Source organism: Melozone crissalis, unplaced genomic scaffold (assembly GCF_028551555.1).
Source record: "Melozone crissalis strain CALT ecotype California unplaced genomic scaffold, PUWL_Pcris_2 ptg000023l_1, whole genome shotgun sequence".
Classification (NCBI taxonomy): Eukaryota; Metazoa; Chordata; class Aves; order Passeriformes; family Passerellidae; genus Melozone; species Melozone crissalis.
Window position 1 is genome coordinate 23,443,055 of NW_026535801.1, and position 25,982 is coordinate 23,469,036.

Genomic DNA, 25,982 nt, shown 5'->3' on the forward strand with positions numbered 1-25,982 from the left:
GCGGAGCCACCGCCGGCCGCCGCTCGCCAGGTACCGGGCGGACACTGGGGGCAGGCCAGGTGTGGGACTGTGCGCGGTCCAGCGAGCCCGCCGGCACCCGCCGGACTTCGCTCTGCGGCTCGTGGGGCGGGGATGGGTGTGAGGAGCGCCGCGGCCGGTTGCGGCGGCTCAGGACGACCGGCCACTGGAACGTCCCCGCTCCGCCGTCGAGCGGGCGGCAGCGATGGCCTTTTCATCTCTGTTGAGTTGCTCCCGAATTTGTGGGAGGAAAAAAGAGTCCTAGGTACCACGCCGGGGGAGAAACGCGGTCTCGGAGACCTCGCCTTGTGAGGCAGGGGAAGGGCGGCTGCTCGGCACGGCAGAAATTCGGTGTCGCGTGAGCGCCCCATCTCCTGAGCCGTGCCCCAGCATCTCCTGCCCTGCCCGCCGCTGTCGCTGCCCTAGCGGGGGGCCTTGGCTGTCCCGCGGCTCGCAGGGGCCCCAGGAGAGCACCCTGCGAGAGGCAGACGCCTCGAGTCCGTGTCTCCTGCGTTGTGCAGCTCTCTGGCCGCGCTCCCAGCTGGCATCCCTCCCTGTCTGCGGGCCAGGGACACCCTCGGGAGCGCTGCTCTTCACACAGGAGCCATTTCACCTCTGTCACAACTTTTTGTTGCCTTTTCTTTTTGCCCATTGAAATATATCACTTCCAGCTGGGCAAAGGGACCAGGGCTTAGCAGCGCACATTGTGTTAATTTCTTGTAACAACTGAAGAGAGGGAGCTGGACTGTTTTATTCAGTGCAATTTCACCTGTACTGTGCTGTTAGCAGAGAGCGTTAGAATTTCAGGAGAGAATGACTATGATGCTTCTGCTGCTGAAATCAGTAGTGAAATAAAAATGTAGCACAAGTCTAGATATGAAACAGCTGAGGGAGAATGTTACTTATGAAGCTATGTGATATGAGGAAGATAGGAAATAGTGGTTAGTTTTCCTGTGATGACACAAAAGACTTGGGGACACCCAAGTGAAAATACTTAATGGTAGATTCAGAACAAATTAAATTACCTGTCTCTTTCTAGGATGCATAATTAAAACACGGCACTTACTAATGCATGATATTATTGATGCTAAAACCTATGCAGTTTCTAAAAAAGGAAAAATCAAGCAGCTGTCCATTTAGAAGTGTGATGCACCAAGAACACAACCACTTTGGGAAGTCCAAAATACACAAACTGAGGAAAGCTGGGAGAGGAAAGTTTGCTAACTAGCTATTTTCTATGGTCTTACGCTTTTCCCTAGGCACCTTTCATGGTCATCACTCAGAAATGGGATACCACGCTACCCTGGGCTTTGATCTGAGACAGTATTATGTTAGTGCTGCTTAAGGATTAAAGGTTCCACTTAAATGTGTAGCCCTACTAGAGGCAGGAAATCTTATGCTTGTCAGTTTATGTGTCTATCTACAGATGACTTCGATTTTTTTAGTAATTTAATTTTTTTCCCAGGACTATTAGAGGCAAGCATTTGAGTTTATAGAACCTGCTATATGTGTTAGATAGGCTGCTGCATCCATGGAATAGTGGTGTTACCTTCATACTTAGTACACAGAACACAGGCAAGCATTTTATTCGTTAAATGCCTGTTCCTCCATTGAATTTCACAACTTCAGGTAAAATATGATCTTTCTGATGAATAATTCTGAAATATTCTCTGGCAGCACAGTGGTGATCTAATGAGAGGATTACTGCATATTTATTAAAAAGCTCTTTTATGAAGATACAAACATGAATTTTTAAGGCTATTGGCTACATATTGTGCTCTGAACTTTGGTTCTTTCCCACAGAAACTTCCTGGGACCAGCTGATTCTATAGTGTCATTAACTATTCATAATTAACTAACCATTGAATGGCACAGAAATATTTAAAATACTGGATAAAACCTTGGATTAGAATATGTCAAGATGTTGGCATGCTTTACTAGTAGGTCTTGAAATTAATTTCATTTCCCTGATTCAGGAACTTCTTTTACTGACCAATTGTATGAGCCAAAATATTTTTGAAAATACTCAATTCACATTTCTGCCTTTGAAACATGACTAAGAATGTCTTTGTTTAGCAGCCTACCTCTGAGTTTATATATATTTCTCTCCTTCCACTATTTTTCAGAGAATTACAGAAGATTATGGGTCAGACTTATGCAGGAATTAGCTGCTTAATACCCCTTTGATTTCTCAGTGAAAAAAATGGGATTTACTTATCAAAATACCTCTACAAATCTGAGTCTATGGCAATTTAAAAAAAATCTTTAATAGACTATGTGAAAAATAATTGCTCTCGCCTATTTTTCTCATGTATAATGTTTTCCTTGTCTTCCTGAAATAGGCAGAAACAGATGACCAAATAGCCCTCCTTAGTAAGCCCAGGAATAAAGGAGGAAACAGTGATCTGGCATCAGCTGGATTTAACATTATTAATTCAATCATAGGATCAGGCATTATAGGTAAATCTCTTTTCTTTACTGTCCTGTATTCAGCCTTGTTTATTCATGCATGACTATACAGTTTGGACAATAACACTGATTCCTTACTTTCTGCTGTTGTTTTTAAAGATTTTTCTCTGTATTTATTTGCTTACTTTGCAGAAATGTTGAGGTGTCAATTGAGACCACACCTTAGTGATAAATACCCCAGAGTCTCTTGGCCATAATGGTCAGACAGGTTGGGCAGGGGCTGCCTGATCTTCATTCTTAAGCAACACTTTGTCCACTGAAAATTATATTTTGGAGATAATTAAACATGCTAGTCTAGTTTGGGAGATCACTAGCATTCTTTAAAATCTGAGTTTTTCCTTATTTTGATTCTCACAAATAAATATTTGGAAAGAGTCTTCTAGAATCTCTCCTTTTCTGCTTTGCAGGATTGCCATATTCGATGAAGGAAGCTGGTTTTCCTCTAGGAATACTGCTTTTGTTTGTGGTTGCCTTAATCACAGGTACTCTAAAGGCAGTTTCTGTTGTAAAGATAAAATTAGTCATGCAATATTTTAGCTTATCTTGAGCTTAATGATACCTTAAACAAGTATATCTATGACAATTAGTAAAAATGACTAATTTTTTCCTTACCTCACTAATCTCTTCCACAGATTAGTAAAAGTAGAGAATTACACTGTACAACATATGAAGTCGCTTTTTGACTGCATTTATTTTCAGGAAGCCTTAGTTTCCTGGTCCAGGTTACATTTGAAAGACTGTTCTTATTGTTCTTATTTTTGCCCTCATAATCATCTGTTTGAGTCCACTGTTAAGACTGGACTAATTAAGAGACTGAATCCTGAGAGGGTTTTATATGACTTTTAAAAATAGACCACAAAATGAAAACCTTTGATTGTACTATGATTTTAAGTATTTTTCTTCCAATATGAGCCTATAGCGCCTGGATTTAGTGCATTGAGAGATTTTTTGAGATTTCTCATTCCTGCTCTTCCTAGTGCCACTGCTTTTCTTTCTAGAGCCTTTTTTTTTTGTTAGAGGAGTGAAAGAAGGTGAAAAGTAATCAACCACAAGTTGGCTCATGTCGTCTTTAACAGTAATTTTATGTTTTAACAGATTATTCCATTATATTACTGATCAAAGGAGGAAATCTGTCCAGTACCAAAACCTATCAAGAGCTGGTGAAAAAAACCTATGGTCTTGTAGGTTATCTAATCCTTTCAGTTCTCCAGTTTTTATATCCATTTATTGGTAAGATCACATAAAATATAAATGTTTAAGTTTTATAAGTAACAAGCTTTTTCACATTACTGCATCATTTCACTGATTGAATATTAAGAACTATATAAAGAATGTACTGTATATACTTCTTTGCGCTTAAAAAAAAATTAAATTTATTTTGTGGGTTCTGAAGAATGAGGAGTAATTCAATGAATTGAAGGATCAGAATAATAGAATTGAACTGAAATGTAATAGCAGAGAAATTCATGATTGCACATATGAAAATTGATGACCAAAGTAGCTAGAAAAATAGCAAAGGAGATTCTGTTCTAGATTGAGCAGCAGAGCACAAAGTTGATGTGTCTGAAAGAAAAGGAAAATATGAATTTAGGAGTATACTGAAGTAGTATATTTTCCGAGATGCGATGTTACTGTAATTGGAGAAGCCACTGTTTAGGTCTTGCTCTTCAAAAGCATTAGTTCAGCTTCATACCCAACAAAGTACTGGGGAATTAGGCACTCGAGGCCCCTTGGAAGAAGAAATAGTAAATGAAGCAAAAGGTATAATCTGGGCAGGAATTTGTTAGACCAGAAATTTGAAATAAAGTTCTGTTCTGAATCTGTCTCCTGCTGTAGCAACATAATTAAATCAAATCTTAAATAGTCTTGGTATTTTCACACATGGGGCTGCAAGATGAGATGACTTGAGATATCAAGAGTCTGGACTTGGTGATCATGAAGTCACAGATCAAAATTCCTGTTTGGGTCTGGCTACAGATACCTGAGATTTTTAAGGGTGGCAAGTTGCTCTTAGTGCAGGCAATAGTGTTATACATTTAATTGTACTCCTTTGTAAACCAAGTACTCCCTTAATAATACAGAAAAAGAATTGTAAAGGTCTTAGTCCTCACCATAGAGCAATGGTTATGCTCTTGTATGTGTTTGCATTAATTTATATAAGTAGAGTTTATGACTTAAAATTTCACAACACTGAATATTTATGTATAGTTAAGGTCAATACCTAAATATGTGCTGTCTAAGTGCTAAAGATTTTGATAAATATAATTTGTGTATTCATACACATGTGCACAAAACAACGAGCTCTTAGTGTAGAATTAGATAAGAATGAAATAGGAATGTTAAGGCCTCGGAACTTATTAATGAGAGGGAGAAATCGAAGTCCATATCTCATCTCTTAATTGATTTTCTCCTTCTTTCTTCTGCTTTGAAGAGTTTGCTAGCTTTTTGCATGAGCTAGAAAGTCTGTTGCATTTAATTGCAGAACTTATTATTAGACTAACACAGGAAATTTACTAAATAGAAACAAGCATTTGAAAGTAAACTGACAAAGAATTGCTATCTGAAACAAACAGTTTTAGAAAGCCTTTTTTGTCCTCTTCTGAAGTAAGTTTATATGGCCACTCAGCACAATGGTCTTGCTTATCAGGCTGCATTAATGCTTAGGTGGTACCTGTTTAAGAAAAAGCAAAAAAGGAAGTGTTAAAGAATTATTTCTTTAAACCTGAAACTTTCAAATTGTTGCTGCTAGCCAGAGTTTATCTTAGAGGGATAGTGGCATGTAATCCTGAAGTCTACAAAATGTGTGTATTCCGTGTTAGTCAAATATTGTGCATATGACTTGTACTAACAAAAAACTTATTTTCTTTAAGCTATGATCAGTTACAACATAATAACAGGAGACACTTTAACTAAAGTTTTTCAGAGAATTCCTGGAGGTAAGATACATTTAAAAATTCTAAGAGTGGGGGATTATGGATTGGATAGAAGTGTAGCATAAGTATTTTGCAATTACCTGTAATATAGCTTCTAAAGTACTCTTAAGTTTAGTTCAAATTAAGGACTTGAAGCATATGTCTATGAGTGGGGTTTTTGAGTTTGTTTTTTTTTCTTTAATAAGCCTTTCCCAAATAAAAACTATGAATCCTAGTCCTTGGCTATCATTGGACTCAGTGTCAGTGAAGAGACCAGATGCTTCAGTGAAATACTAAGCAAATAGAAGTGAGTCTTCCACAGTTGGGTATTTACAAGATTATTGGGTTTTGTATTTTTTAAAATAATAATAATGATAATAATAATAATAATAATTTAAATAGTGAAGCTGTACTTCATCTACTGAATGATTCTGGATAGGTTGCAAATAATATAATGAATGTAATGCTTTTTCAATCATGCCCCCTTGTTTCTCTTCCTGTGCTCTAAGTTTTCACAGCAGCATCAGTAGAGCAATTTATGTATGTGTTTGATATCTACTTTAGCACAAAAGCAGCTAAATTAAAACATTCTTCACTGGGAGATTAAACTGAGAAAAAACCTGCCTGTAATGAAGTGGAAATGTGAATTTGTATGAACTGTTTCATTTCCACAGGAGAGCTGTAATTTTCAGCATGTGAAACCTGAAAGGTGGATGTAGTTTTGTCACACTGTGTTGTTCTGTGAATAGCTGATCAAATTGATAGTGACAGTGAATATCTAATACTTTATATATAATATTACTTCTGTAAAAGGGGGAATCCCCAGCATGGCAAATCTGATTACCTATGTGGTAGAATACCTGCGTGGAAAGAGGTGGGAAAGCTTTATAATTTCCCAAAGAGGGAACAGAACACTGAGTTTTCCATGTCAATTGCCAGTCACTTTCCAGCCATTATTTTTCATCAAGTATTCATTCAAGCCAATGATTTATGGTGGCCTCACTGTAACTTGGAGATGTTTTATTTTAGGTTGTCATTGGCTTGAAATAGCCCACCAGTTGTGCAAACAAGTCCCACTGATTGCATGGAATATTATAAGAGCATTGTTGCCCTCACATGGTAATCCACTTTGCAAGTGGAAGCCAGCTGATAGTAGGAAAGGAGGTTCCCAAAAGAAACCTCAAAATTAACTTATTTTAGGCCATTTCTTAGAGAACAATGCTATCCTGAACAGCACAGTAATTGATGTCAACCCAGAGTATCAAAAAATTCTCAAGACTAAATGGCAGAAAGAAGGAAAATTTTTTAACTTTCAGTCTCCCAGCATTGACCCAGACATAATGAAAGACATGAATACCAATCTATATTGTAGGAATCCAGACTTTGAAATTTTGGTTTAATATATCCCATATGTTATGCATTTGCTTTGAATTTGCAGAATTCTTGTGTTTCAGGCTGTGCATGGCTTTCTCAATGTTAGTTAATGCCTAGTTTTCAGTGTTACTTAGCCTGAGTAAAGGGAATAAAAGCTTATTAAACAAACCAACAGTTTGTTACTTCTAACCTTTCAAATGTAGCTAATATTTTCCTCAAGTTAGTCTCTTAAAGAAATAAATTATTTTCTTTTTTGCTTTAGTTGGGGTGGATAACGTGCTTACCGACCGTCACTTCATAATTCTTCTTACCACCATCATCTTTACCTTACCTATATCTTTATATCGAGACATAGCAAAATTGGGAAAGGTAAATCATAACAGCAGTTGATTTTTGGTTTATTGTTCTGTATGCTATTGAAAATAAATTCCAGTCATAACTTTGTGTAAATAATTAACAAATGCATTATGCTGCTCAAAGGACCACCTTCCAGCAGCTTGCTGACTGAAGTCATGTTTTTACCTTTACAGGTATCTCTTCTTTCTCTGGTTCTAACCATTGTCATCCTGGTTGTTGTGATGGTGAGAGCAGTAACCTTCAGTCCACAAGTGTGAGTATTCTTACACTTGCCACAAAGTGAATTTTGTTCCTATAGAATCTGTTATTCCCTGTTGCATTTACCTGCGTAGTTGTGGAACATGCCTGCTTTTGAAAAATCTCTATCAACAGTAATATAATGAACAGCTAAATATACTTCATCCTTTGTAATCTTTTCTTCTATTGGGTATAAGCAAATTTAAAGAAAATCTCAAAACCCCTAGAGATAAAAGGGGAGTTATGGATGCCTAATAGCAGGTGGGTCCTGAATTTCCTGAATTGGCATGTGAGATTGTTGGTCTTTTGAGGTTTTTTTTTATTTTTTCGTTATTATCAGACTGCCTATATTTACAATCATTAAAATAGCTACTATTTTAGGAATATTTCTTTTTCTGAAAAGATAAATATAATAATTTCATGATAAAAATAAAATACAAATACTGTGAATTTTTTTAAAACACAATAATAAAATCTTTATTTTGTCATTTGAGAAAACTGTATGATACCAAAAACTCTTACTCATGCATACTCTGAAAATAATATTTAACATTGGACATTGGAGTGTTCTAGACAATTTAGTTCACATAAGTATGTGTTGTGACAATATTTTTATTGTTATATTGCAAAAAAGTGCTACTAATCTATTATTTTTCCTTAAAGGCTTAGAAGGGTTGTCTTTCTTCTCATCCTTTAAATGTATAGATTTATTAATAAAGATGAAAAATTCTACTTCTGAACGTGCTTTTTTATTTATTGGAACAGATTTACATGCTATTTCTGATGTTTCCCTCAGTAGGTTCTTCCACCAGGATTGTTTCAGCAGTGTTAGGCACAATTGTTCAGTTGTGTTACTGCTGTGATACATTGGTTAATTGCAGGGTATTCAGGTTTAACGGTAGGAAGTTGCCTAGAATAGCAATTTCTTAAGTTGTACCAGATGATGTTGTCTATCATCCACAAAATCTCTCTCTCAGAACAGTGTGGAACTTCCCTCCCCACCATATTTCTGGAGCAGCATGTTTTTCACACTATGTGTCAAAGGGGTTTTTAAAAGGTTAATCTCAAAACTCCCTGTTAAAAAAGGAAGAAGCTATATATAATAGTTACTGATAACCTTGTTACTATGGTAACATTTCTTCTCCACAGTTGTGATGCACTGAAAAATATGTAATGCATGGTTTTATTTTTTCTTACAATACATGCTGTTTGGTTTTGAGTGATTCTTGAAGTTTTACTTCTTAATTCTTTAGAGACTTCCATTTCTGCCTTTACACTTTTTGTTTTCAAAAATGCATCTACCAAGTTGATAAACAGTTGGCAATTTTTTTTCCTCACCAACATTCTGTTAATGTCTATGTTTACTATCTTTGCTATTTTTATTTTACAGTTAGACATAGTTTTAACAATTAAAGTATATGTCTATCTTCTATTTTGTTGTATTGTGGTATGGATTTTTTTTTGAAATGAAAAGAAAGAATACTGCTATATTTTAATATGGGTCTCATCAAGTGAAACAAGTGAATCAACACTTTTACTTTGAATCCTTATTAAAATACAATGGAAGTCAGAGTTCACAAAGAGATTTTTAAAAATCATTATTGCAAGAGCACAGTCCTTGTATCTGTCACATAGGAAAAAAATTTGTACAATCCTGGATAAAGGCTCAATGGGGACAAGAATATTTAATCCCTAGAATTGTTATATGGCAGAACTGATTATGTGCCTGCCATTGATGACAGATGATTGCCAAGAACAAACTAGATAATTCCATGGTTTCCCATTCCAGTCCTTACCTGGCCTTTTCTTATGAATTCTTCCTGTGTATGACTCCATTTCATATTGGTTGCTTCTTGGCCTAACCACAGTGGATATGAACAGCAAACTATTTATACTTTTTCAAGTGCTTGAAAAACACCTCTAAAAATGCTGTAATTTGACCCGCTTTGGGATCCTTTCTATAGACTAAATAGGCACAGTTCCTTTAGGGTTTCTCTTTTTGTCATTTCCTGTGCTTCTAATCATGCTCAATGGCTGCCTCAAGTCTTCTGCAAGTTAAAGTAGAATCACAGTGCCCCACCTGCCGGGGATATTCCCTCTGAGGAGCAGAGAAGATGATGTATCTTAAATGCAGAGTGTTGTAAGGTCCTGTTCAAGTGTGTCCCTTGGGGATTGCCCTGCCTCTGTTTATGTAACCTAGTTTGATGTTAGCTCTTTGGAAGATAACATGATATCATGAATGTGCCTTGAGTTTGCAGTGGAACTACCAAGCATGAGATACTCTGCAGAACTGTTTGCCAGTGATTTTTCCTTTTCTCATGAAGTTTGGGAATTTTTTTGTTTGTTTGTTCTCTCTGCCTTGTTCTTGTGAAGTCTTTTTATCCTCTGCATAACTGTAGAATTTGTCTTTTCAGAATTGAATGCTGCTTTATCAGATGATTTCTCCACTTACCAGCTTCTTTATGATTTTTCTTTTTTCATCCTGTTCTCTAGCATGATTGTGTTAATTGCACATTTCATGCTTTCAATTAAGGACACTTTTTGCTTTTTGTTCCATCATTCAATTTGTTGCCGAATATGTTCAAAAGGACTGGACTCAGATCAGGTTCCACTGGAATCCCATTTGGATATCTTCCTGCTTTAATAATTACTTTCTGAGCAGTAATCAGTTTTCATTTACTTTGAGATTTTTCGAGGTGAATACTTCTTCCCTTTGAGAGGTACAAAATCATTATATGGAAATGATAAAACATTTTTTGCTTAGCTGAAATCCATGCTCTAGTTGAAATTTAAATCTTACTTGGACAACAAAGCAATTAAGGATATTTTCTGCAATAACCTGAAACTTTCTGCAATGTTTTAGACCATCAGAGAAACAAAGAGATTATTACTATTTTAAACATGAATTACAAGGTTTTGAATGTTGCTTCTTTTTTTGTTTGTTTTTGTCTTTATTTGTTTTGGGTGTGGGGCTGGTTGTCCAAGGACATTTTAGTAATGTTACTGTCACATTCTGATGAAGAAAAACAAAATGTTTGTTAAGATGCGGGATTACTTGATTTAATTTATTTCCTCTTATGACAAATATAAAACTGAGGTACTTCTTTTTTTTCAGTTTTGCTTTTGATAACCACCATCCATATGATTATTGTTAACTGAATGACACAATAAACCTACAAATAGAATACAGTGTTCTGGATTATTAAGAATTCATTCTCAGTATTTTAAGATGTTGAATGAAATTACATGATCTCTATAGCCATCTGCTTACCCATGGCTGGGTATTTAGGTGCTGTATCAGAAAAAATAGGTAGGAGTTAACTGAAACTGTCAAGTGCAGCATGTTAATACTGCATGAAATAACTTCATGCTTCTAGCCTGAAACTAACATTCTTGCTGTAAAAAGAAATATTTTATGTAGCTTATAAAGAGGGATCATTTTAATTTAATTTGGTGTTCTGTAGCAAGAATGTTATGATGTCAGTGTCTCCATAATACATAAATGTCTATGAAAAACTTCAAGAGCATCTGCTACACATAAAGAGGATGTGAGAATTACTCAACTGGCAGCTGATTCTAGGGGTAAAACACCAAGGGCTCAGGAAAAAAACTTGAAAGTAAAAAGCTGATTCTTTCCTTTAGATAAAAAAATCCACTAGTAAGCAACGGTAATCTTTAATGTGTGATAAAATTAAAAAAACCCAGCTAAGCTACTTTTATATTTACAGAACTGTTAAGTAATTCATTAAGGAAGAAAGAAGAGTAGACATAGCTGTATCTAAGTTTGGCTGACATAATAGCTTTGCCTTGTCTGTGTTCTTTCCCAAGATGACTTTGATTAATATGAAATCCAAGGCTAATGTGAGCTGTACTCATTTTCTTTCCATTATATTGATTAAAGTTATATTCAGCATCTGTGAACTTTTCAGTATCTTTAAACTTCTAAAGTTCAAAAATACCTAGAAAGCTATTTTACCTTAGAATAGAATTAAATTGAAATGTTGCAAATAATTTCCTAAATGTTTAAATCATTGAATTAAACCTGAATGAATCTATGAGATGATTCTGGGTTATATTGTTAACTGTTGGTTTGCACCTAAACTTGGCAGTTTGACACTGATCTTCAGTCGAAAACAATGGAAGTCTTTTTCTCATTCCAGCTTGTAGCTCCTCTGTTATATGACTGTTCCTATCTAGAAATCACCTTACTTTTTTCAGGTCAGTGTTGCATAGCCACAAGCTGGTTGAGATCGGGGTATTTCTTTCTCTTGCCTTCATCAAAGATGCTTTGCTTCTCATGCACTCTTATACTGCAGCATTTCTGTATAAGTGACAGAAAATACTTTTGTGTAGCATTGCTCTTAAAATGGGGACAGTTATGCTGCAGGTGTTTTACAAGAAGTAAAAGAGAGGCCATCTTAGACTGCCAAACAAATTTGCCCAACTCTTACTCATGATCTGGATGCTTACCCTGTTAGGATGTCTTATCCTTTGCCTGGTTCATTTGTTCTTCTCAATTTTCCTGTTCTTATGTAGATAAACATGAATATTTTCAAAACTCTTTAGAACTCATTAATATGTTTATTATGATATATTTTCACTTACATCTGTTGAAGACTCAGTACAGTCTTATTTTCTTACCTTCTAGGTCTTCTTCATTGCTAGGCCTCACTACCTTCAGTCTGCCTTGCTGTTGTTCTAGTTTCAGCTAAGATTTTTTCCCTGCATGGGAACTCCCTTAGGCTGTCTTTTTTCTCAATCTTTTACTATTTTTATTCCAAGAACTACATGTAAATTACATCTCAGGTTTTACTTTGTGTTTCAGCTTCTGCTATATATGATAGACAGTACAGCTGTCAGCAAGTGCATTTAGTTCAAAAATGTATTTCTTCTCTTACCTTTCATTGTTGCATCTAACTAATACTGCTTCAGTGTGAAAAAGACTTCCTGTTCATGCAGGCATAGCCTATGCTTTTGTACACTGAGTGAGAAGCAGAGAGCTAGCTGATTTTTTCACTCACAGATTTTCACAGCTAATACTATTCTTGAATAAGTAGCAGTTAAAATCTTTCCCTAATAACTCCTAACAAGAATGTAGGTCAGAACAAAAGTCCCCTCTAAAAAAAATGATCTTGAACAGTAGCAGCAGGATCGAAAAACCACAAGAAGTTATCCTGTATTCTTGTAATATTCTTTCAGTGTCTGCATGCATCTGCCTACAGAGATGCATATATTAAATCAATTTGCGTGTGTTTACTTTGACAGATGATGTTTCCATTAGCTGCCCATTGGCTTGTGAGTGATTTTCTGTGATTGTTCACTATGTGGCTCTTCTATAACTAACACCTGCTGTTTTCTGGCACAGTTTTCTCCTTCTGAGAAGTTTTTCTATGAATTTGTATTTTATATAGACACTTTCATGTCACCTGCACCCTTTCCCAGGAGCTTTCATATTTCATATTTGTTCTGCAGACTGAACTTGGGAGTAATTTCCTGTTGATGTGATCACAGTTCTAGAACTGTTGGCTCTCAGTTCCAAACACTCAGAAATGAAATTTCTGGCTGTGTGTTTTCACTGCATGAGGTCATTCTATTCCCACAATATGAAAATGTTTTCCAAAGCACATGCAGCAATATATAAATTACTGAAGAAATCACCACATCTGTACCAGAATACATTGTAGGACATTACAAGCTGCTGTAGTGTTCAAATCAGGGATCTGAAATTCTTCCTCTATTCTGTGACTAGAATGGAAGGAATTTATCTTCTTAGGCTCTTAAATAAGCAGGATTTTGTTCTTTTGGGTTTTCCCCCTAATAATACTCCTAATCTGATTTGTCATTCATTGGTAAAGCAAAACAATATCTTAGTCTTTTGCATATTGCTAATGCATAAGCTAGCGCTGTGCAAGGGGAAAACCAGCTCCTGTGATTTGTTTTTACTTAATTGGCCACTTTATTAAAAATGTTTCAAGTGAAATTCATATGCTTTCTGAATTCCCTTTTTAAATCTGTATTTGTAGGAGCTCATAATATAGCTATAACATTGCATGTACCATTTTTACAGAAATTAAATGTGTTTCAGACAAAAGCATTCTTTATTTCTTTGCATTTAAAATATTTTTGTTTCTAAGATATTAGATAATCTAACTTTATTATTAATAGGAAAGAGCCAAAGAAAACTTCTGCTGTCAAATGAAAATATAAAACAAATTTTCATTTTGTATGTTTATTATCAAAGCTGACCTCTAGTGGTTACAGAATGGAATGAATGGAGTGTTAGCTTCCTTTATATTCTTTTTATTTTGAAATATTATTGCAATTTTTCCAATCAGATGTGAATATTTTCCTTAAAAACATTACATTCAAAATGATTAATATTAATTTTCCAGACACATTTCTAGGTGTAGTGATTTGAAATCAGTGGTGCTGTAATATTAAGGGAGCTTTTATAAGGAACAAGAGCAGCTATAGAGGGTCAGAATTCCTATTTCTCAAGGCAAACACCAGATAGCTCTGTTTCATCCATAGTACTTTACATCTGCTTGCTGAGTCTGAGAGTTTTTTAGGAGGGCCTTATTCAGCTGCCAGAGGCTCAAAGCAGTATGTTACAGCAGTTCAAGACAGTATACTGTACTTGAGGACAAAAAAAGGGAGCTTGATTTTATGTTCAGGTTCTGTTAATTTCAAAGTTAAGCTTCGCAACCACAGCTTAAGAGCTGAAAAGCTCCTCTAAGTCTGAACTGAATGTGCATTAGGTACTTTAAATCTGGGTTTTATTAGTATGAAAAAGGAAGGACTGACTATTTGAACTCAAGAAGTAAGATATGAGTTCTGAAAGAGGAAACTGCAACCTTTTTTTACTTTTTTTTTACTATTTTATTTTAATGTGTTTATTTTTAGGGGTTGGAGGTGTAATTTAAACATTTGAAAGCAATGAAACCTGGTATGGCATATGCCACTGCAGCTCTCAAAACCAGCGAGAGGGAGAGATCACCAAAGAGAGGGAGAGATAGAGCTGCCATTGTTACCTTCACAGAACTGGCCTGAGTGCCATACTGCTTCCTAGGGCAGTAGGAAAAGAGCATCTTAAGGCCTCAGGTGGCAGCAGCTTTCCCTCTAAATAAAAACAGAGCAATCAAGGTTAGCAGTAGCCAACTTTTTAAGAGCAAGATTCTCTGGATTATTTTTCATTGTCTGTGCTTTAATATTACAAATTCAATATTTAACTAGCTTGTGAATTTCATTTGATCTTTTTAGCAAATTGTCTGTCTGGAAAATGATGTTTTGTGTCCTTCCCTGATTTTTCATTTTGGCTTTTTATTCCAAGGTGAAGTTCATGCAGTAAATGGTTTTTAACAAAGTTTGCTGATGGGCCTTCTCTAAGCATTGCAATTACCACAGGTCCAAATCTGTGACCGTATCTTAGAGGAGGAGGTGTGGGGAGTACTACATTCTTGCCTTACTGTAAAAGTCTCCATGTACTCTCTTACAATTTCTTTTATGTTTTGGGAAGTAGTGGAATCTCTTTACTATGAGGAACAGTTGGAAGAGGTGTAAAGAAGGCGAACTCCCTCACTTGATTTGTAGCCTAGTAAAATGGTATCTCTAGACTGCATTGATTGCATGTTTAAAGTCAAAGGTAGAAATTGCCTCTAAGTAGTCAGAGGACATTTTCAGTTGAGATAACCTTAGTCAGAATCATTTACAGCTTTTACCTTCCATCTTGCTGTTTCTTGGTATATGCTGACTTGAAGAGTTTATTTACAAAACTGAAATAGGCTGACATTTTTGACTGTAAACACTGGTTACAGAAATACTTGAATCAAAACAAGGGAGATGAGAAAGGTATCTCCCTGGTTTCAGCTTGTTAATAAACACTGGGGCTATGGCAGAGAGCAATAACTGATATTTGAAAAGAGGGTAACCTATTTAAATGTCTGTTTTAGACCCAAATCAGAGAATGCATGGATATTTGCAAAACCAAATGCAGTACAAGCCGTTGGGGTGATGTCATTTGGTAAGTGTTTTTTGCCATTTGGGTTTTTTTTTCAATAATCAATTGTAAGAAACTATATTATTTTGAAACTAGAACTATTTAATATTTTGAAACCAGAATTTTTTTTTAATATTCATGTTAAACTGATGTTGAAAAAAAAAAGAAACTGTGTGAATGATTCATATGAATGTCATTGTTATTGTGTAAGATGTTAACCTCCTCCAGTGTCCATTTGGCCCTGGAGGCTTGCCACTGTAGCAGAGACAGTGTGCATGTGGGTGCAGCTCCCCTGTGCAGGTTATCCTAAAGCCCCTGCATCAGTGGGTTTGTCTGACTGATAAACTGAGGGGGCTGGGATCATTCTGCATTCCCTTAGGTAACCTCTAACAGAAAAGTCCTCATTCTGAAATCTGTTCCTGCCTGCAGGAGCTGCTATATTATTTCTTGTTAGCATTGTGATAATCTGAGGCCTCCCAATGATTGCTGCTGCCTAAAATGGATGCCATATGAAGTCTGAAAGTAGCAAATGGCTCTGTAGATTTAAAAAAAAAAAAAAACAACTTCTCAAATCTGCTGCTGGGTTCTTAAGTAAAGGGAGGAGGAAATAGCTGTGGAATGGAGATGTGGAGGGTGGGAAATGGCATAGCATTTAAGGATAATGTAATCAGAATCATCTGAGGACGAATATAAACCTTCATCAAATCAACTAAGCAAGCAAAGGTTCAAGCCATTTATCTTTGCCACTCATTGCATGATTAATGTTTGTATTTAATAATGAGTGGATTCAAACTGTGCAGTGTCTCTATGCATTTATGCATGAATTCATACATTTGCTTTAACTGTCATGTGTGTTTCAGCATTCATCTGCCACCATAACAGCTTTTTAATATATGGGTCTCTGGAAGAACCCACATTAAAGAATTGGTCTCAAGTCACACATATGTCTGTGGCCCTTGCTCTTGTCATCAGTGTAGCATTTGCTGCCAGTGGATATATGACTTTTACAGGATACACAGAAGGTAAACTGCTTGATCCCTCAGTTTTGGTGCTTGCTATAATCCTTACGTTTCTGCCTTCCTGTCTGATTTTTTTCCGTAAACATCTTGGTGACTGTAAAAATGCGAATATCATAGTAAATTTGGGCAGAAATAGGACATTCCTCATAGTTACCCAACAACCAAAATGTGATCCAAAAATGTCAGCTACATGCTAATAGCTGTCAGATTCTTAAGCATAAGCCTCACCAGTGGAAGTCCCATTTGAATACTTCCATCACTGAAACACTTCGAGGACTACACAGCTATGATTTATCCACATGGTCCAACAGCAGAGAGCAGTAAGAACAAAAATTTCCTACACAGTATCTGGTATATATCTTGTATATTTTCTTACATTTTTTCTTGTCTGTACTAATACAGCATCCTAGAGTTAGAGATATTTCCTATCTTTGCAACAGCTGTTCTGGTGTTGCTAATCCTACTGTTCCATATGAATACACATAAATATATATAAGCAATGTTGCATCATGCTATTTAACATCATTTTGTTGAAGTGAAAAAGGTATGTTCATAAGAACAAGGTATAAATTGGTTTCAGTGCATTACTTTCTTCAGAGAAAATACACATTTCATTATCAAGCATATTTTCTCTTGCTTAATAGTGACATTCCGGATTGTAGGAGGAGGCTTCCAGGCTTTTTCCTTTTCTGATGAGCAGCAGCATTTAGTTGAGAACAAAGAAATTGTAGGATGGGGGCTCCTGGTTTATGTGTCCTTTTTCCCTGCCTCCAGTGCTTACTCCCGCAGAGTAAGTCACTGTCCCAGCCCGCAGAGTAAGTCACTGTCCCAGATGTACTGTAGGTAGACCGAATGCAGGCTGGCTGAGAACTTTCAGGTACAGAAAGCTCTGCCTTATGACTCTTGTGTTAGCATGTTCCATCTCACCTTTGTCTTCCCTGCCAAAATCTTTTGGCTGTTTAAAGTACACCTTATTGCTTCTTCAGTGCCATTGTGATTCCTAAAGAGGTAAATCATGAGACACTGTTGTAACCACATAAAAGAGAACTGATAGATCATCTGGTCTCTTGTGCTTCAGAGATCATTATTACAGATTCATGGTAAAAAGCAAGCAAGTTGATTTGAATTTTATAGTGATGCTTTCATTTTTAGATATAAGATGATTTGCTAGGTGATAATCCATATGTATATAATGGGCCTTTGAGGTCAGAATACTTAACATTCTTTTCTACAGCTTATTAGCTGTGATTAGATACTGTCAGGGAAATGCAGTTCTCCACAGGTAATTCACCTTTTTTTATTAGACCAACAATTACATTACATTTTTTTATGTAATTATTGGTCTAGGAGTTTTTAGGGAAAATTTTATTTTCTACACATAAGCTTTCTTTCTGAATCTGTCACATATTTATTTAATCAAACACTGGCATCTCATACAAAATCTGTATTATGGGGAAGATAACAGATGAAAAACTCTGATATGTATATTTTAAAATATTTTTTGAAGATAAATGCTGCTTGAGGTAAAAACACTGCTTAACCAGCAGGATAAGCTGAAGGTTGTTCCTGGACATAACTTGTGACTGTAACTAGTTTTTAGTTACATGTCAGAAGAGGGAATCAGAAAGTCTCAATTACTCTAGTAACTCCAGTAACCTGACTTCAAGTTGCAAATACAGGTAAATTATGTGAGGTTCAAGCTAATTGGTGTTTTGCTATGCCTCAGGAGATATATTTGAAAACTACTGTAGAGATGACAACCTTGCTACCTTTGGAAGGTTTTGTTATGGAGTTACTGTAATTCTGACCTTCCCCCTTGAATGTTTTGTGACCAGAGAGGTAAGAATTTATTACATTTTCCCTTTAACACTGTTGTTATATATTAATAATATTGTCACATTCTTAATACATATTGTAGCTGAAGTCTATGGTTGATCTGTGATAAATACCAGCATATTTTATCCTGCTACTTGCAGTGAGTATGGTGAACTGGTTGTACTGTTTAAACACCGGCCATATAATGTTGTTTTCCATTTATTATAATATTAGTCAATGTTATATTAATAATTACTTAATAATATCAGGACTGCTTAAAATTTTAGGTTTGGCATGAATGACACTGTTGTTATTGTGTTGAGAATAGCCAAAAATACATACTTTTCAATCTTGATAGTTTCTCTGTTTAGAAGTATCTCCATCTAGGAAATTCATCCATTTAATGAATAATTGTAAGTGGATTTATTCTGCAATGGGCAAATGGGAAAAGAGTAAATTTTGAAATCCTGCAGGTATAACTAAGTCAATTTGGCAAGTGTTCTGAAATATTAGTAATGATTGTTATGAGTAAATTTTGGAAGCAAATGAAGATATTTTCTTGAGGCAAGGTAAGTAAAATTCAGCCAGTGCATTCTCACCCATTCCTTTAGTTTCCTAAGGTTAGAAGGTTTGGAGTAAGTTGTTTGATAACATAGGGAGAAAAATAAAGGTTTAAAATTGTGTTTCTGTTTCAGGTGATTGCCAATGTGTTTTTCCATGGGAACCTCTCAACAGTTTTCCATGTTGTTGTGACAGTAGTTATCATTGCTGTGGCAACTGGTGTATCATTAATGTATGATTGCCTTGGAATAGTTTTAGAGCTGAATGTAAGTGAACCTGTCTACTTTTCTATTTAATACATCACTTATTAATAAATAAGAACTTTTTTAAATCCACAGCTCTACTGAAAATCTTACGTAATTTGACATAGTCAGTAGTAATGTTAGAAGAAGGAATTACTGCTTCAAACACAGATAACTAAGGGTGAAAGGAAGTTCAAGAAGTAAAATTCATATGGTTGGGGGAGGGTTTTAGAACAGTTTTGTAGATAAGGCAAGTGGCTATGACCTACAAAAAGTGTTAAGCCGCAGCAGAAATCACTGAAATACTCATCTAAACTGTCTAGTGGTACTGAATTTAGCATTTCTTTCTTCAGTCCCTGCTTCTGATTAAGTTGGCAAATTACTTAGCACTTGGACAGATTTTAGTGACTGCCTTGTGCCACAGGGGCAAAAACCAGAGGGAGGTAAAAAGAAAAAACTAGTAGTAGCTGATTCCACAGCTACTACAGTAGTGACCACAGAGATGGTCACTAGAAATACACAATCAAAAGCAAGCAAAAAAAGCAAGCATTCCATCAATGCAATGTTTTTTTTTTTTTTCTTAAGCAGTTAGTCAGTAGTCAAGCTGATAGCTTTATTCAGTCACAAATAGAAGATAGTCAGGCATCTGCATGGGTAGGTCCTATCTTGTGGGGGTTTTTTGCTTTTCCTTTTTAAGAGAGAATTTGACAATATAGCTGTAGGTATTTATTGGATGTAATAATTATGCTCAGAAAGATTGTTCAGTCTTGATATCTAGCAGTAGGGAAAACTGAACAAACAGAATATTTACTTGTGAGAGAAAGGTGATCTGTCTTTTCAGCTGGCTTTCTGTCCAGCAGAAGAGCTGTCTGTCGGCTGTTCGCCACAGATGGCATTTGATACTATTTCTCTGACCCTGGTTACTCTTTCCCTGCTTTCTGGTTTTAGAACAAAACAGAAGCTATTGTGTTTGCCTGGTGGTAATTCCCCAGGGAAACTATTGGGTCATATGGGAGTTAAAGGATTTTCTTTGTTATTCTTTTACTGGGATGCTGGGTTGTGTTACTTCAGAGACCTAAAGCTTAATTTTCATGGAGGAGAAACTTTGTGCTTGTTCCTGTTTCTGATGTCTGTACTAATGACTGTTAACAAGTTCTACCATACAAATATTGGAAATTTTGTACAAATGATGATGTAAAGTTATTACTTTGGCTGGATTACCATCTGGCCATAATTAAATTGAAACATAGTGTTTGTTAAGTATGTAACTAAATAAACATTCAAAATTTCTACATAAAATTGCTCCCTTTTGGCATGTAACAAATATGCTAATCTGCAGTGGCTTTACTATAAAAAGAATTTTTGAAAGTGCTTTTTGTTTGTCCCTTCTAAGAGAACATTTAAAGAGGAGCTGAATTTTTCGTGAGAAGAAGGGTTCTACTCTGTCTAAAGGAGCTTTACTTTCATAGGGAAGTCAACCTAAATCAGATTATAAATGTCAAAACTGCTCAGAATTCTTTGAACTGCTACATGATGCTTCCACTTTTCAAAAAATTTTATTCCTTTAAGGGCAGTGTTATATCACAACTCCTCCATGGAATTATCTTAAATATTTTAATTCAGTTCAAGTATTGAAGAATTATGTTTAGACTTTATCTCTTAAGCTGAGAAATGTTGGGAAATAAGATTAAATGCTTCTTGCAATGTTAAAATATTATTCTCTATCAGCAAAGCAAAAGAATTTAAATAAATCTTAATTATTAGAAATAGTTTAACAGATATTTTTGCATATTTTTGGGACCTTTTTTTTTGAAAAAAAAGGTTTTCCATATAGCAACACAGGAAAAGGACTTTATCCTCTGTTTTTACTGTTGTATCAGTCTAATCACAACTGTTAAAAAATTTAGGTTTTTGTTCTTCACATCTAAATAAACATGCTTATGAGTTTTTTCTATTGCTCTTTCCCCCACACAGGGAGTTTTGAGTGCTACCCCACTTGTTTTTATCATCCCATCAGCGTGTTACCTAAGGCTGTCCAAGGAGCGGTGGAACCATCCAGATAACCTCATATCCTGCCTGATTCTTGTTCTTGGTGTGCTAGTGATGGCAGTTGGGTTTGTCATGACTGTCTTGCATCCCCAGGAATGTAGCCATGGAAAAGAAATGTTCTACTGCTCCCCTAGTAATGCTTCTTTACACAACAGCACACTTCCACCGTAGGTATTTACTTACATGATTTTATGCTGCCATCCTTTTTCAGGTGAAACTTCAGTTTTAACTGTTGAAACACAAAATCTCAGAGGTGCCTTTCAGTAGACATTACTTGAATAACTTGCAAGCCTACCAAAAAGATTGCATTTTTTAACCTTAGTCTGCAATGCTGTTTAAAAGTGATAAATTAAATGTTTTGGAATGTAAACCTTTCCCATGTTTCCTTGATTTAAATTAGTTTTTATTAATTTTATAATATTTCAAGTGTATTTATTAGCACACTATAGTATGGGGGTTTTTTGAAGTCCTGAGAAAAAGTATTTTTGGATCTCTTTGTACTACAATTCTGCTCTTAAATTAATAGACCTTTATTAATTCTGTCTTTGATTTTGCAGTGACTGTCCTTTAGAGCTGAAAGGATAGTCTTCCCTTTTACTGGATTTTGAGTCAAAAGAAATTATTTGTTCTGACTAAACTGTAATGGATACAATTTAATTGTAACTGTTACAATATGTGGTCTCGTAATTAAAAGATATTGCACGAATAAATCCACAAGAATGGATTTCAAAAGATTGAACTAGGCAGTCTTTGTAAAAATTTCAAGATTGACGAAGAAGGAAATTACATTGCAGCTCAATTCTTACATTTATAATGTTATTCATTTTTTCTGAAACTGAATTGAAAGTAATATTCTAAACCTGATTATCATTCTAGTCCTCTGTTGTTTTTCAGTATATGACTAACAATTTTGTTATGATTTGTCAAATTTTGGTGATTTGTTAAATTTTCCAAAATTCATCTAACATAAAGGATTCATGTATATATACGTATGTGTATAAATATACATATATACATAAGTATATATAAAAATAGACTCACATGCGTATGGAATAGGACTAATTTGAGGTTGAGTAATATGAGTATCCTCAGTCATATCAATGCTGTCATTTTGAAAATGTTTTGTTACCAAATCAAAATGTGTACTTGAGTTAATTTTTGCATCATTGTGATCCTAGTGGTTCCTCATGCCAGCTAGATGTGTAATGCTACTTCATTTTTATGCTGCTTAGTGGGGATGGGTTTTGTCTTCATCTTGCATGGCAAAGATATGTCATTCAAGACTTCCAGCTAAACAAATGTGCAAGCAAGGGTCACTAATACTTGTGATAATACTTGTGAGAATAACACACTTTTTAAAAGTAGTGCTTCCAAAATAAATGCTTTATATATACCGGGGTTTTTTGTTGTTTCTTTGGGATTTTTTTTTAAGTTGCAAAGCAATTAGAGAGAAACGTGAGTATTACTTTTCTCTACAAAGTGTCAACTTTGAGGGTGATAATTTATTTGTTCTCCAGGTACTTGATACTGTTCACCCAGAATATTTCTCACCAGTTTAGATTCAGTGATAGCTGATTTTTTCTTAGCTGTGGGTGAATTGTTACTGAATAGATTCACTTTTTTCTATTGACTCCAAATGGAGTCCAACCCAAATAATATTTCTTTGTGACCCCTAAGATCTTTTTGATCAATCACAATTCTTTCATGAGCCTTGTTTTCTTTTTTTTTCTGATTTTTTTTCTTTTAAAATAGGTTACCTTGTTTCAGGTATTAACTATAAACTATCTTTGCTACAGAGTATCATTGGAATAATTTCCATGTCATTCTACTGAGGCTGTGTTGTTATTAAATCATGTTTGCCTGTCCTTTATGAAGGATGAGTCTTTATATGCTTTTCTGCTTTATAAATTAAAATGTAAAGAATTCTTTTTCACTGTTTGTTTTAATTTTTGAAGTGTAAAGTCTGAAGTAGCAATGGTGAGTTAAATGTTTTCATTGTTGCTAAAGCTTCTCTTGCTCTTAGAAGTTTCTTTTGCCAAAACTAATTGAATTCATGTAATCATGTGCTCAGCGGTTTTCATTTGTAAATTTCCCAGGTGATGATGGGGTTCTCCCAGCCATAAATATATTGAAAATGGGAGGTTGTGTGTCAGAGATGCCAGAATTTAAAATTAACTGCTATTTGCCTAAATATATAAAATTATGAAACCCATGATCCCTTCCTTTCCAATATTACATAATGAAACTTGCCTTTATTGAAATGACACATTATAGCAATCTGGTAAATTCTTTCTTAGAACCTAGGAGATCGAAATACAGAAAGAATACATCATAACAAAAATTGTGATAACCATTGTTTTTTGCAAGCACTTAAGACTCCCCAAAATAAAATTGTAAAATCTATTGGGAGCCTCTCACTGGCCTCAGCTTGTGCAGGATCTCAGTACAATCTTAGTGCTTCAAGCAGAGGTGTGCTAGGAGTAGCAATATCCCCAACTCCAAATGCCCCCTGGTGACAGAACTTCAGAGTGCATGGAGGGAGAGGAATGTTCCACAAGCACTTGCTGGCAGGATTTTCACATCAAAAGCTGGTAGTGTGACTCACTATTTCTCCAAGCTCCTCTCTCCAGCTGAGAAGGCATTTCAGGACACCAGATGTACAATTACCATTCTTACAGGAGCTAAGCAGACAGTTTATGACTTTCTAGAGCAAAGTGCTTCTTACCAATCACAGAATTCCTAGAGAATTGTCCTTCCTCCTCAAGTTTCTCTCTGGGGGAGGGAAGCAAAATGGCTCAGGTTTGCTAAATGGTCATATTTCTGTATATTTTTCACACACAAAATCTTTATATCTCATATAACATACATTCATATTTTCTGCATCTGATAGGAGAAGGATATTTATTTACTATATACACTGTTTAGTATTTGTGACTCAATGGAGAACAAAACTTTAAAAGTAGTGTGAGGATTTATTTGGAACATGGGGTAAAAGGGCGAAAGTAATAAAAGCAGCAGAGTGAACAAATGTATTGGGAGTGCAAAACATGATTCACAGAAATTCAAACATAATTCACAGAAGAGTTCTGGTTTTAGTAGTTCTGTTGTATGAAGATCTAATTTTAAAGTTCTTGAGTTTTGGATTATTTTTTTTTAAGAATTGATGTAAATTCTAAAACATTTAAAATTTTAATTCAGGCTAGTGAAGGAAATAAGTACCAGCTTTCCAGTTTCTGTCATTCAGTGCTGTTGGAGAAGTTGAAATTCAGGTACATGCTTAATACATGACTCAGAACTCTTCATGGAGAGAAAGTAAACTATATGGTTATTCTTCTTTCTGCTTATCTTTCTGTTCTCTCCTAACTAAATGTTGATTCTAGGTGCTTCATAAGCAATACCATATGGAAAAGCTCTAGTTGCCATATGGAATTCCAAAATAGCATTCAAGAAAAATTCAGGAAGGTCTGAATTTTTACATTGTGATTTCCTAAAAGAGACGGTATCCACTAAACACCGGAAATTCCCAGCAAGATTCATGGACTTACTGTATTAATACAAATACAGAAGTAATGAACCTAAGACAAGGTTAGAAACAAGTGAAAATTACTCTAAGACACTGTAGGAATAAATGACAGATGTCATTCTATAAAACCTGCATTGAGATGGGGTCATGTAAATTATTTTTCAGGGTGCAGCTTATGTCTGCCACAAGCAGCACACTTGTCAGACTCTTCAGCAGTGTCCTTTGTCTTAATGGAGGCAGGACAGCTGACAGTGGTGATTTGCTGTCTTGCCAAGAGCGCCCGCCTGGGATTGCATGGCGGGATGTTGTAACCATCTCTTGGGACTTCTGCTTCGAGAGGCAGGGGCTGTCTCGTGTTTTTCTTTGTATTCACACACTGCTTAGCACAGTGTATGAATACAAAGGGATGACAGGGCCTCCTAGGTGCAGTAACACAAGCAGTAGTTATTATACTATGGTCATGTTTTGCTGCTCCTCTATCATTCTATCCTGTTGCAGTCATCAGTGGATAACATAAATACATCACTGGGTGAAAGAGGGTCCCTTTGCTGGTATTTTTGGTTATATTTGGGGGGAAAAAGGTTTAGAAGATATCTTCTCAATGTTTGGTTCATTGCATTTTGTGGCTCTTCAGGAAAGGACATGCGTGTCACATGCCTTATTAGTAGTCAAAGTAGTTAGTAGTTATTCTGGTTTTGGCAGTGCTGCATGAAAACTCTTGTGAAAAAGCAGTACCTTGTCTATTATACAGAATATGTTCAAATGCAGGGCCGTTCTAGCCTTTGTGGAACCACAATTAATTCATCAAAGGAGGCATAGCTGGGGTTGTGTGACATTTGATGAGGTGACAGCTGCCTAATTTTGGCCATCTTTCTTATCAACCCACTAGGAAATACAGTTTTGAGGACAAAAGACAAATATTTTAAAGCTCTAACTGACTGCTTAGAAAAAAATTGAACATACCCATACAGAGCAACAAAATTACATGATTACAGGGATGTACATTTAAAACTCTTTCTCTTACACTGAGCACTAACTTTTTAATGTCACCATGCCTTTTTCTGTCACAAAGGAATATTTCTGCAGCACTAAGTTACAGGCTCTTTGTTATCATATTGCAAGAGATACGTTACTGAGTGACATACAAATATCTTCCCGTGGTGTTTTACTGAAGAAGTCACTTGACTAGGAACTCACATTAAAAAAAAAAAAAATTTAAAAGAAATCATAAAACATGATCACATGCAAACAATGTTCCGGTCACTTAAATTCACTTCTGCTTATTTGCTCCTTCTCTTTCTAGTTTTTCTCTGGTTTATTTTTTCCCAGAAAGGATTGTCTGTCTTTTGAATCAGGTCTTTTATATCACAGCTCAGTGTTCTGCTGTGTGAAGTACAAAGTATTTTCTAT

At 35.7% G+C, this 25,982-nt stretch overlaps 1 protein-coding gene across 2 annotated transcripts; it reads left to right on the forward strand.

Moving 5' to 3' along the window:
• SLC38A11 (solute carrier family 38 member 11) lies at positions 1-23,172 on the forward strand. Of its 2 annotated transcripts, XM_054278275.1 has the most exons (12): positions 1-30; positions 2,361-2,478; positions 2,895-2,969; positions 3,583-3,717; positions 5,358-5,423; positions 7,036-7,142; positions 7,304-7,383; positions 15,317-15,387; positions 16,224-16,385; positions 18,109-18,221; positions 18,893-19,024; positions 20,975-23,172. In XM_054278275.1, the coding sequence occupies exons 3-12, from the start codon at positions 2,909-2,911 to the stop codon at positions 21,218-21,220; spliced, it is 1,173 nt and encodes a 390-aa protein (XP_054134250.1). In that variant the 5' UTR covers positions 1-30; positions 2,361-2,478; positions 2,895-2,908; the 3' UTR covers positions 21,221-23,172. The 2 variants fall into 2 exon arrangements, with proteins under 2 accessions (XP_054134250.1, XP_054134249.1); XM_054278274.1 differs by lacking the exon at positions 16,224-16,385 and having other exon boundaries at positions 20,975-23,171.
• The last annotated feature ends 2,810 nt before the right edge of the window (positions 23,173-25,982 follow it).

Coding starts and splice junctions, on each gene's coding strand:
- SLC38A11 (XM_054278275.1), top strand. CDS start 2,909: ATGAAGGAAGCTGGTTTTCCTCTAGGAATACTGCTTTTGTTTGTGGTT. Junction 3,718..5,357: donor GTTTTTATATCCATTTATTG/GTAAGATCACAT, acceptor ATTTTCTTTAAG/CTATGATCAGTTACAACATA. Junction 19,025..20,974: donor GAATAGTTTTAGAGCTGAAT/GTAAGTGAACCT, acceptor TCCCCCACACAG/GGAGTTTTGAGTGCTACCCC.